At 65.9% G+C, this 11,867-nt stretch overlaps 3 protein-coding genes across 5 annotated transcripts; all 3 read left to right on the top strand.

The window, feature by feature from the left end:
* Positions 1–84: 84 nt before the first annotated feature.
* Positions 85–1,936, top strand: LRG1 (leucine rich alpha-2-glycoprotein 1). The gene is made up of 2 exons (XM_068164754.1): positions 85–436; positions 594–1,936. Exons 1-2 carry the CDS (start codon positions 119–121, stop codon positions 1,608–1,610), a joined length of 1,335 nt encoding a protein of 444 aa, XP_068020855.1. The 5' UTR covers positions 85–118; the 3' UTR covers positions 1,611–1,936.
* A 567-nt stretch (positions 1,937–2,503) lies between these two features.
* LOC137454763 (perilipin-3-like) lies at positions 2,504–6,935 on the top strand. 2 transcript variants are annotated; one of them, XM_068165024.1, is made up of 8 exons: positions 2,504–2,627; positions 3,595–3,658; positions 3,737–3,932; positions 4,325–4,407; positions 4,497–4,728; positions 5,243–5,430; positions 5,516–5,629; positions 6,105–6,935. In XM_068165024.1, exons 2-8 carry the CDS (start codon positions 3,611–3,613, stop codon positions 6,519–6,521), a joined length of 1,278 nt encoding a protein of 425 aa, XP_068021125.1. In that variant the 5' UTR covers positions 2,504–2,627; positions 3,595–3,610; the 3' UTR covers positions 6,522–6,935. The 2 variants fall into 2 exon arrangements, with proteins under 2 accessions (XP_068021125.1, XP_068021126.1); XM_068165025.1 differs by having other exon boundaries at positions 2,505–2,627; positions 5,246–5,430.
* A 311-nt stretch (positions 6,936–7,246) lies between these two features.
* Positions 7,247–11,275, top strand: LOC137454628 (perilipin-3-like). Of its 2 annotated transcripts, none has more exons than XM_068164747.1 (8): positions 7,247–7,379; positions 8,146–8,204; positions 8,431–8,626; positions 9,173–9,255; positions 9,433–9,730; positions 10,160–10,350; positions 10,440–10,562; positions 10,638–11,275. In XM_068164747.1, the coding sequence occupies exons 2-8, from the start codon at positions 8,154–8,156 to the stop codon at positions 10,980–10,982; spliced, it is 1,287 nt and encodes a 428-aa protein (XP_068020848.1). In that variant the 5' UTR covers positions 7,247–7,379; positions 8,146–8,153; the 3' UTR covers positions 10,983–11,275. The 2 variants fall into 2 exon arrangements, with proteins under 2 accessions (XP_068020848.1, XP_068020847.1); XM_068164746.1 differs by lacking the exon at positions 7,247–7,379 and adding an exon at positions 7,933–8,032.
* The last annotated feature ends 592 nt before the right edge of the window (positions 11,276–11,867 follow it).

The following is an 11,867-nucleotide window of genomic DNA, read 5'->3' as shown; positions in this document are numbered from 1 at the left end:
CCCGCAACCTGTGCCAGCTCCCCCCTACCCCAGGGCCTCTTCCAACCCCCTCTCCCATGCAGTGAGTTCCTTCATGCTCAGCGTGCAGCAACCAGCGGTCACCACTCATTGTGCCACCATGGCAGTGGTGCCGTGGCAGGGGATCCACCAGCCCCAGCACCCACCACAGGCTGTGTCTCAGCGTCCCCCCAAGCATAGGTGCTGGGTGCTGGGGTGCCCGAGATGGGTGAGGGTGGCTGGGGGTTGTCAATGCCACTTCCCCTTAAGAGCCATGGGGTGCAATGGGGAACATCAGGCCCCTGTCCCCGCCCCGGATGCTGGCACCCTGGCGATTTCCCAGCCGGCACATGAGGCCAGGCCACCACCCCCACGCCTGGGTGACAGCCACCACAGAGCCGGGACTGTCCCTGTGGAGCCCCAGCAAGCGGTTGGGAAGGTGAGGGCAGGGCTTGCGGGGGGCTATGGGGGGCCGAGGGGGGTCAGGGAGGGGGCAACATGTGGGTCAGGGCATCTTCCTGCCCCGCAAGTGGGCAGTGGTCCCACATGGGCAGCTCTTGCACAACCCTCGGGTGACGATGGCTGCCTGCCCACAGCCCAGCAACATGAAGCCACCAGGCTGGATCCTGCCACTGCTGCTGCCGGCACTGCTGGCCGTGGGCCACGCCACGCCGTGCTCCCCCCAGCCCAGTGCCAGCCGTTTCGTCTGCACGGAGCCCACCCTCAGCACCTTCCCCAGGGGGCTGCCCAGCACCACCGTGGCCATCTCGGTGGAGTTCACGGCGCTGGCCACCCTCCCGCCCGATGCCCTGGCAGGGCTGCCCCGGCTGCAGGAGCTCCACCTCTCCTCCAACCTCCTCACCACCCTCCCCGAGCCCCTCCTGCGCCCTGTGCCCACCCTTCGCGTCCTCGACTTGACCGACAACCTCCTGGCCGACCTCCCTGCTGGCATCTTCACCAGTGCCCACCACCTCCAGCACTTGGCACTGAGGGGGAACCAGCTGCAGGTGTTGAAACCCACCTGGTTCCAGCACCTTCCACAGCTGCAGTGGCTGGACCTGGCTGCCAACGCGTTGGCAGAGCTCCCACCGGAGGTTTTCCGCCCCCTGCGTTCCCTGCAGAATCTGGACCTATCCCACAACCGAATGGCAACCCTGGCACCAGGTGCCCTGGCTGGGCTGCGGGCACTGGAGAAGCTCGACCTGGAGGGCAACCAGTTGGGCACACTGCTGCCCTCCACCTTCATGCCCGTGCCCGGCCTGCGCCTCCTCTTCCTGCAGGGTAACGAGCTGCAGGCACTGCCCGCTGGCATCTTTGTGCCCCTGCGTCACCTTCGCATCCTCGACCTGGCACAGAACCGGCTGCAGGCACTGGAGCTGCCCCCCCGGCCCCCAGGCCCCCCTTTGGACCTCGACATCTCGGGCAACCCCTGGGACTGCGGGTGCCAGCTGCTGGAGGTGCTGCAGAGGGCGGCCCCACGGCTTGTCACTGCCCGTGACACCCTCTGTGCCAGCCCCCCCCGGCACCGGGGACGGGAGGTGGCTGAGGTGAGCCAGGCTGGGGACAGGGGCTGTGGGACCAAGGGGGGCAGCCAGAGCCCTCCAGGACCCTAGGCAAGTGGCTCAGTGTCACCCTGGGGGCTTGGGCATGTCACCTCCCTCCCTGCCACTCTGTCCCCAGCTGAGACTGGGCTCTCCTGGGGAAACTGAGGCAGGGAAAGAGGGGTGCAGCTCTCCCCATCCCAGGGACCCCTGTCCCCATCCCAGGGACCCCTGTCCCCATGCTGTGATGCCCATCCCGTGATGCCCATCCCAGTGGCACCCAGCCCCTCCCCACCGGGCTTAGGGTGTCCCACATGCCTGTCCCCATCCTGCCTGGCACATGTCCCCATCCCCACCCTACAAGAGGACATTAAACAGGGTCACTTGGTGCCACCTCACACTTTCTCCTGTGTGCTGTCCTATGAAGTCCCTGGGCATAAGGCAGTGACAGGTGGCATGGCCAAGGGTCATACCCCCACTGTGGCCCTTGCCTGTGCCCATTCCCAAGCCGCTGGTTGGCTCGGGCACATTCGGTATGGAGATACTTGGCATGGGGGCACCTTGTGTGGGAACACCTGGCATGGGGACGCCTGGGCTGGGGACATTTGGTATGGAGATGCTTGCCAAAAGGACACTTGGCATGGGGACACCTGGCAAGAGGTCCCTTGGTGTGTGGGCAGGGGTTGGAGGGAACAGAGGTGGGGAGGATACAAGGCATGGGGAGGGCACAAGGGGGGAGGACGCTTGGCATGGGGACAGCCAGCTCGGGGACAGTCACCACCGGGTGCCCGGGGGTGGGGACACGTGGCCAGAGGACACCGGGGGTGGGGACACAAGGGCTGGCCGGCGGCTGGGGCCTGTCCCCGCCATTCGCGGCCCCCGGGGCACGACCGGGCCCCACGTGGCGGCACCGCCCAGCCCCCGGCCTCTGGGCCCGCCCCTCCCTCCTGATTGGTGATTTCTAGACCCCGCCCCTTCGCTGATTGGCTCCCGCCGCCAACTCTGAATCCCAAATTGGGCGGGGGCCAGGGGTCGCATCCAGGGATCGCGATCACGATAGGGGGTCTGGACAGACCCCCACCCCCCGCCGTAAGTACGGACCCCGGGACATCGTCGTGGTTGGAGGATGGAGACTGGAGGGGGGTCCCGAGAGGGGGTCCTTGGGTCCGGCCTCGGGGGGCTTCGGGTGGGCTGGAGTGGGGCAGAGGTGAGGGGCGGTCCCAAGGGTCTCCTGCCTCTCGCCCCTCTCCTTGATGGTTGTCCAAGAGCGTCCCAGGGACCCCAACGGTTCCTGATCCCCTCCAGGTACCTGCCCCATGGGACCCGCAGGGATCCAAGGGGACCTTCTCCCCTCCCCCCCCCCCCCCCGCCCGGGACCTGCCACCTAGGACCCAAGGGGATCGCCCCAGCGGCCCAAAAGGTCCTGCCCCCACCCCCGTAAGACCCAGGGGGACACCCAGGAACTCCAAGGGGACCTACCGCCTGCCATGGACCTGCTCACAAGCCTCCCCCAAAGTCCACCTAGGACTCGCCCCCGGGAGTGCGTAGGGCCGGGCCGGGGGAGCAGCGACGCTGCTGGGGGTTGAGGGGCAAAGCAGCAGCGGGGCTGCCGTGGGTCCTGGGGCTGTCCCAGCCGAGGTGATAGTGACTGGCGGCACGTCCCCAGCACAGGATTGCGAAAGGCGAAGCAGCCCAGCCTGGACTGAATCACTCCAAGCCCCGTTCCCAGCTCCAGACTGGGATGGGAGGAACTTAAGGAGGGATGAGGGGGGCACGAGAGGGGTTAAGGGGACCTGACAGAGGTTAGCCTCATCCCCAAATCCCTTCCAGACTCCCCTGACACCCCCTCAAACAGCTCAGAAGCCTCCAGCCCTCTCCCACTCCTGTCATGAGTTGACAGGTCTCAGCCCTCAGAGCAGTGGGGGCTGGGAGGGGGTGTCTGTTGGACTCAGACCCACAGTGTCCTGCTTCCTCAGAATGCTGGGGGGGCTGGGGGGTAACCATGGGGTTTGGCCTCCCCCTGGGATCCGTCACCCTGTGATCCTTCTCTTCCCAGAGCAGCCACAGCCACCATGTCAGCCCACACCGCCATGATGACAGAGGATGGTCAGGAGCTGAAGGTTGGGGGTGCAAGGAGGGTCTGGGGGGCTGTGGGCGGCACAGGGGACACCATCATCACCAGCATCAACCCCTGGCAGAGCGTGGTGAGCCGGGTGGCCAACCTGGCGCTGGTGAGCTCGGCCTGCGGTGCCATCTCCACCGCCTACGCCTCCACCAAGGATCGCCACCCCTACGTCAAGTCCGTCTGCGACGCCGCCGAGAAGGGAGTGAGGACCCTGACAGCAGCGGCCGTCAGCGGGGCCCAGCCCCTCCTCACCAAGCTGGAGCCACAGAGTGAGTGGGACAGCACCCCACGGGGTGTGGGGTGCCCCCAGAACAGCCCTAGCAGAGCTCCTGTGAGGCAGCGGTGCAGGAAAAAGCTCTTCCCTCGTGCCTGGGTTCCACCATGACCAAATACACCTGAAAGGGGCTGGAGGAGGAGCTGGAGGTGGGCAGCACCCCACGAGTGTGAGGGCCCCCCAGAAACTGTCCCTTAGCAGAACTCTTGCAAGGCAGCAGGACAGGGGAAAGCTCTTTTCTCATCTCCAGTTACACCTGTGAAGGGCTGGAGAAGCTGGAGGGTGGCGGAGGGGCAGCACCCCATGAGTTTTGGGGTGCTCCCAAGCCCTAGCAGAGCTCTCCCAAGGCCGCAGGGTGTTGCAACTCATCCCTTTTGTCATCTGCAGTTTCCACTGCCAACGAATATGCCTGCAAGGGGCTGGATAAGCTGGAGGAGAAGCTGCCCATCCTGCAGCACCCCCCAGAGCAGGTAACGTCTCCCCGGGGGCCACACGGTGTGGAGGGGGTGTGGAGGGGGGTCCAGGCTGGCCAAGACATCCCTGTGCTGTCCCCTCGCAGGTGGTGGCAGGCACGAAGGAGCTGGTGGCGTCCACGGTGAGCGGTGCGGTGGGGCTGGCCCGCGGCGCCGTGCAGGGTGGCATGGAGAGGACACGCTTGGCATTGAGCACCGGCGTTGGCACCGTGGTGGGGTCCCGCGTAGGGCAGCTGCTGGCCACAGGGGTGGACGTGGTGCTGGGCAAGTCAGAGGAGCTGGTGGAGCGGTATCTGCCTGGCACGGAGGAGGAGCCGGGTGAGTGGTGCTGGAAACCATCTCCCAGATTTGAGGCTGCTGGAACCCCCCCCCCCCCCCGCATTGCCCAGCACCTCCCTGGGTGCCCCCTGGGCCCTGCAGCGGTGCCAGGGCAGCGCTCAGCACCACACGGTGCCTACAGCCACCACGACACCACGCAGGGGACAGTCCCCATCAGCCGGGAAGCTGAAGCTGGGGAACGTGGCTCGGTGGTGGGTGGTGAACTCTCACCTGGAAACCGGGAGGCAAAGATAGCCCCGCGCCGCCCACCCGGGTATTTTTAGCTCAGCACAGGGCAGCGGTGCCCAGAGCTGGTCCCATGTGACAGCAGTGGTGACCGCAGAGGCCACCTGGCTGTTTGGTGACATCTCCACATGACCTGATGGCCAAGCATCACACGGGCAATGATCACCCCCGCAATGGGGAGCGCTCAGCTCGGTGCCGGTGTGCTCCGGTGCCCAGTTTGGGATGCTCCAGCGTGGGGTGCTCCAGCCAGATGGTTCTCACCCCGCAGCAGGGGTGGCAGGCGTGGAGGTGGCCGCGCCAGAGCGGCCAAGGCGGCGGCAGAGCTGCTTCGTTCGCGTGGGCTCACTCTCGGCCAAGCTGCGGCACCGAGCCCTGCGGCGCCCACTGGGTGAGCTGCAGCGGGCATGGCACAGCGCCCAGCAGGTCCTGGCCCAGCTCCACCACGTCATCAAGCTGGTAAGGATGCGACAGGGACTGTGCCAGCCCCGTGCCATCTTGGCACCCCCGCGGTGTACTCCCACCTTGCTGTCCCTTCCCCTAGATCGAGCAGGGAGGGCAGGGCACGGAGGAGCCCCTGAACGGCACTCGGCAGGATCTCCACCGCATGTGGCAGGACTGGAGCCAGCAGGATGCTGTGCCCATGGAGGAGAGTGAGGTACTGGGTGGGGGCACCATGGAAGACACAGGTATGGGGGGGGAGGGGGGAACACTTGTGGAGGAGAGCAAGGTATGGAGCAGTGGTGCCTGTGGGAGTCATGAGTATGCTGGGGGGACCTGCACCCAGGGAAGGCAGTGAGGGATGGGGAGGAGGGCTGTTCATGCCAGTGAGGGACACCAAGGTATGAAGTGGGGGCCATGACCGTGGAGGACACCAAGATACAGGTTGGGGAACCATGACCACGTAGGACACCAAGGTATGGAGTTGGGGGCCATGCCCACTGAAGAAATAGAGCAGGGCTGCCCATGGGAAACAGTGAGGTATGGGGTGGGGTCCTGTGTCCATAGGGGACACCAGGATAGAGGCTGGGGGGCCATGCCCTTGAAGGATACCAAGGTATGGGGCCCAAGCTGGGCCGGGCAGGATGCCCACCGCACCCCCGGGCCACCACTGCCTGCCGACTGCCTTGCAGGTGGAGCCGCGGACCCTGGCCATGCTCCGTGGGCTTCTGCGCCAGCTCCACGCCGCCTGCGCCCGCCTGGTCTCCAGCGCCCGGGCACTGCCCAGCAGCGTGCAGGAGACAGCCGGGCAGGTCCAGCACGTCGTGGAGGACGTGCAGGCCTCCCTCTCCCGCGTCCACACCTTCCAGGATCTGTCGGGCTTGGTGCTAGCGCAGAGCCAGGAGACGATGCAGAGGGCGCAGTCGAACATCGACGAGCTGCTGGAGTACGTGGGGCAGCACGCCCCCGTGCCCTGGCTGGCAGGACCCTTCGCCCCTGCCCTGGTGGAGTACCCGGAGGATGTCCCCGTGGAGATGGCCAAGTGGGAGGGCTGTATCACCGTGGGAGGGACACACCATGTGCCAGCCGCCCCGCGGTGCTGCAGCTAGCGCCGAGCCGCCAGCGCTGCCGGGCTAGGGCAGCACCCACGGGAGCACCCCCAGCAGCAGCCCCCGATGCCCACGGGGGACGAGGGGACAATGGACTCCATGACCCAGCGTGGGACTCCTGTGAGAAGGGACAGTGGCATGTGGAGGTCACACCACGGGCTCAACCCTGCCCGTGGTGGAGTCTGGGGCTCCCTGTGGCGTCCCCAGAGCCAGGGAATGTTTGGATTTCTTGTTCTAGAAGCCTCCAAAGCTTGGAAGGAAGAAGAAAACAACTTTTTGGGCCTTAAAATGAGTCACAGCCTCTAGCGCCGGCTGCCACAAGGCCACAGGGTGGTGCCAGGGCTTGGCACAGAGCTGGGGGTGCAGGGCAGCCCTGTGGGGAGGCTTCACTGGTGAAGTGTTGGGATAGGTGCCAGTGGGGTGCTGGCAAGATACTGCAGGGGAGGGTGCCAGGGAGGTGCCAGGGTGGAGGGTGCTTAGGGGGATGCTTAAGTGGAGGGGTCTGGTGGGGTCTTGGGGTGGAGGGTGACAAGTGAAGTGCCAGGGTCCCAGTAAGGTGCCAGGATGGAGGGTGCCGGGAGGTTACGAGGGTGGAAGGTGCTGGCTGGGTGCCAGTGAGGTGCCAGGTGGCAGCAGGGTGCCATGTGTGTGCCCGGGCACCTGGACTGTGACCCCCAGCATCTAGCACTGGACTTCGCCCCACTTAGCGTCAGCACGGGGCAGGGCTCAGGGCATCCCTGACACTGTGGGCACAGCGTCGCCACGGTGGCCATCAGGGTGGCACCGGGTTCCCTGGGACTGTCCGTCCGTCCGTCCTCCTGGCACTGCACCCGCTGGCACCAGTCTGACCTCTGCTGGGCAAGTTGCGGGGGGCGACACTGGGATTCCCCCGAGGGGCCGGTGGGGTTTGCGGGGCAAGGGGGTTCGGTGTTAGGGGAGATCGGTGCAGGCCGGTCCCAGGGGGATCCCGGTCCCGGGGCGGGGATCGGTACAGCCCGGTCCCGGGCATCCGGTCATGGCGTGGCCAATGCAGCCCGGCCCCGGGGGTGTGCCGGTCCTGGCTGGGTCGGTGCAGCTTGATCCGGGGGTGATCTGGTTCTGGGGTATCACTGCAGCCCGGTCCCGGGGGCTGTCGGTGCAGTCCCGGGTGTGTGTGGGGGTCCCTGTCCGGTGGGGATCAGTGCAGTTCGGTCCCTGAGAGGGGGATCCAGTCCTGGGGCGTCCGGCGCAGCCTGGTCCCGGGGGTGCCGGTCCCAGGGTGGGTTGTGCAGCCCGGTCCGGGGGGTTCCGGTGGCAGAGGTCGGTGCAGCCCTGTCCCAGGGAGGGGTCACGGCACCAGCCCCGGCACCCCGAGCCCCACCGGGCCCCACGGGTCGGTGCTCCCGGACCGCCCCGGGCCGGCCCCGCTGGGCGTGTTCCCGGTCACATGCGCTCGGGGCCGGGCTCCGGGGCTATAAAGAACGGAGGGGAGGGAGGGGGGCGAGCCCAAGGCCTAAACCGAGCTTTCCGAGGTGAGAGCCTGCTCCTGGGAAGGGGGTGACCTGGGCTTTCCTGGCCTGCGGCGGGGTGGGTGGGTCTGGGGAGTTCCGATCCAACTTACGGTTCCGTGTTCCCCCCCCGGCAGCCCCCGCCATGGCCACCAGCGAGCCCGCGACGGTGCAGCCCAAGGCTGAGGAGCAGCAGGTCAGTGGGTGCACGGAGGGGTCGGGAGTGGGGCTCTCCAGGGGGGGTCCCTGCTTGGGGACAGGGCTTTGGGGTTATCCTACCCTCGGATGGGCTGGGAGAGTCCTCAGGTTACCCCAAAACCACGCGTGGGAAGTTGAGGGTTCATGGTGTCCCACATCGGCTGGGAGATTTGGGGGCTCCATCATCTCCACACCCTCACCCTGGCCCCGTTGTGCCCCCCCAGAGCATTGGGGCACGGGTGGCCAACCTGCCCCTGGTGAGCTCAGCCTACGACATGGTCTCCACCGCCTACGCCTCCACCAAGGATCGCCACCCCTACGTCAAGTCCGTCTGCGACGCCGCCGAGAAGGGAGTGAGGACCCTGACGGCAGCGGCCGTCAGCGGGGCCCAGCCCCTCCTCACCAAGCTGGAGCCACAGAGTGAGTGGGACAGCACCCCACGGGGTGTGGGGTGCCCCCAGAACAGCCCTAGCAGAGCTCCTGTGAGGCAGTGGGACAGGAAAAAGCTCTTCCCTCATCCCTGGGAGGAGAAGCTGGAGAAGATGATGGAAGAGGGCAGCACCTGACAAGTTTGAGGCTTCCCCCCAAAACCAGGCCCTTAGCAGAGCTCTTGTGAGGCAGCAAACTGTTCAGGTTCATCAGTTTTCATGTCTGTAGTTTCCCTCATCACCAAATACCCCAGCAAAGGGCTGGAGAAGGTGGAGGAGAATCTGAAGGGGGAGAAAGAACTCTTGAGTTTTGGGGTACCCCCAAACTGTCCCTTAGCAGAGCTCTTGCAAGGCAGCAGGACAGGGAAAAGCTCTTATCTCCCATTTCCACCACCACCAAATACACCTGTGAAGGGCTGGAGAAGCTGGAAGGGGGTGGGGGGGGCAGCACCCCATGAGTTTTGGGGTGCCCCCAAGCCCTAGCAGAGCTCTCCCAAGGCAGCAGGGTGTTGCAACTCATCCCTTTTGTCATCTGCAGTTTCCACTGCCAACGAATATGCCTGCAAGGGGCTGGATAAGCTGGAGGAGAAGCTGCCCATCCTGCAGCACCCCCCAGAGAAGGTAGCTGGGTGGGGTGGGATGGGCAAACCTGGTGTAGCTGATCCTGCCCTGGCAGGGGGGGTTGGACTGGATGGATCTTTCGAGGTCCCTTCCAGCCCCTGAAATTCTGTGATTCAAGCACCCTCGAGGTGCTCCTCAGCACTGCTGAGCAGAGGGTTTGTGGTCCCCCCCCAACAGCTCATCTCAGACACCAAGCAGCTGGTGACCTCCACAGTGACTGGGGCCAAGGATGTCCTGACCAGCACCGTGGCTGGGGCCAGGGAGGCAGTGAGCAGCCGGGTGACAGGGGTGATGGACAGGACCAAGGAAGCTGTGCAGGGCAGCGTGGAGCTGACCAAGTCAGCTGTGAGCAGCGGAGTCAACACCGTCATGGGCAGCGCCGTGGGGCAGATGGTGGTGAGCGGCGTGGGCTCCGTGCTGGAGAAGTCAGAGGAGCTGGTGGACCATTACCTGCCCATGACTGATGAGGAGCTGGGTAAGCAGCCCCTCACGACCCCCTGGAGATGGGGGGGTAGAGGCTGGGTGAGGGTGGTGATGGTGGTGGGGCCACCCCAGCAGCTCCTCTCCCACAGCCCCTGGAGATGTGTTGTGGGCTGCAGGTCCCCTTGGAGGAGGGGGTAGAGGCTGGGTGAGGGTGGTGGTGGTGGTGGGGCCACCCCAGCAGTTCCTCTCCCACAGCCCCTGGAGATGTGTCATGGGCTGGAGGTCCCCTTGGAGAGGTGTGGGTAGAGGCTGGGCAGGGTGAGGGTGGTGATGGTGGTGGGGCCACCTCAGCAGCTCCTCTCCCACAGCCCCTGGAGATGTGTCATGGGCTGGAGGTCCCCTTGGAGAGGTGTGGGTAGAGGCTGGGCAGGGTGAGGGTGGTGGTGGTGGTGGGGCCACCCCAGCAGCTCCTCTCCCACAGCCAAGCTGGCCACGGCTGTGGAGGGCTTTGAGCCGCAGCAGCAGAAGCAGCAGCAGAGCTATTTCGTGCGCCTGGGCTCCCTCTCCACCAAGCTGCAGCACAGAGCCCTCCAGCACTCCCTGGGCAAGCTGCAGAGCGCTCGCCAGAGCAGCCAGGACCTGCTGGCACAGCTCCAGCGCACCCTTGATCTGGTAGGACCCATCTAGTGTGTGTCCCCCTCCCCAGTGCCACCCTGGGGCTGCAGCAGCCCACCCATGCCAGGCTTTGCCTCTCCTGCCAGGTGGAGCACCTCAAGCAGGGCGTGGATCAGAAGCTGCAGGGAGGGCAGGAGAAGCTGCAGCAGCTGTGGCTGGAGTGGAGCAAGAAGCAGCCAGGCGGTGGCAAGGACCTGGTGCCACCAGAGGTAGGTGGAGAAGAGCAGTGGGGGGGGGCTGGGGTCACCCCCCCCACCTCTCACCACCCTCTCGTCCCCTTGCAGACGGTGGAGTCAGGCACTTTGGCCATGCTGCAGGGCTTGACACAGCAGCTCCAGAGCTCCTGCCAGCCCTTGGTGTCCAGCCTGCAGGGCCTCCCTGCCAGCATCCAGGAGAAGGCAGGGCAGGTCCGGCAGAGCGTGGAGGGGCTGCGCGCCTCGCTGGCCTCCGCCGCCTCCCTGCAGGACGTGACGGGCGGCGTGCTGGCCCAGGCCCGCGCCCACGCCGCCAGGGCTCGCCAGCTGATGGATGAGCTGGTGGAGCACGTGGCCCACAACCCCCCCCTGACCTGGCTGGTGGGACCCTTCGCCCCCTCAGGCCAGCCCCTCGTGGAGCCGGAGGCCAAGTAGCAGCCTCCAGGGTGGGGGTGGTGGTGTCCCCCAGCAAGCCTCAGTAGGAGCAGCTACTAACCCCTGCCTGGCACACCTTGCCCATAACCACAGTGCCTGCCTCCATGGGGGGACCCCTGCCAGCCTGCCCCCTTGTCACCCGTGCCTTGGCTCCCCCAAGTGCCTCCTGGGGTCATCTCCAGCACCTGGTTGGATCCCCCCTGTCCCTTTTGTTCTGGGTGCCTTCAAGCCCTTGGTCTTGCAGGGCCAGGGCTGCTGGTGAAGCAATAAACTCTGGTTAGTTTTGCTCTGGACTGAGGCTTCTCTGTGGGGGGTGGTATTGGGGGTCCCATGGCTCCATCCTGCCTCAGCCAGGGGCTCAAGGGGAGTCCTGAGGGCATAGCCCTGGGTCACCTCCCCTCTAAGGGAGGCAATGGAGGGGACAGTTTGGTAATGAGGGCTCAGGCCCCTGGCCTCATCCCTGCACCCCTGAGCAGTGGCCCTTGTGCTGAGGGCAAAAGAGCTGAGCCTTGCCCTGGAGCCCCCTGGGCTGTCCCCTGCTCTGCTGAGAGCAGGAGTTGGGAGAACAAGAACAGAAGGTGGGAGCAGAGCTGTCTTGGGGCGGAATGCCCCCAGCTGCAGGGGCACAGCCAGGCTCCTCCTGGGCTGGGGCTCAAGGAGCAGGATCTGGTAGTGGAGGAGGGCAGGACCTGTGCCCCCATCCCATGCACCCCTTACTGGGGTGCTACAAGGCCCAACCAGCCCCTCCCAGTGCCCCCTCCCCCTGTCCTCCCCCACCTTCTTGGGGCTGCTTTGTCCCTGTGTGGCCCCAGCCTGAGCCTCCAGCCCCTATCTCACCCTCCCTCAGCCAGCTCCTGTTTCCCAGCAGTTGTGTAAGAGGCAGCC

Source organism: Melanerpes formicivorus, unplaced genomic scaffold, assembly GCF_026170545.1.
Source record: "Melanerpes formicivorus ecotype bairdi unplaced genomic scaffold, bMelFor1.0.p_v2 SCAF_83, whole genome shotgun sequence".
Taxonomy (NCBI): Eukaryota; Metazoa; Chordata; class Aves; order Piciformes; family Picidae; genus Melanerpes; species Melanerpes formicivorus.
The sequence above is the reverse complement of the archived record's forward strand: the minus strand, read 5'-3'. Positions and strand labels throughout refer to the sequence as shown.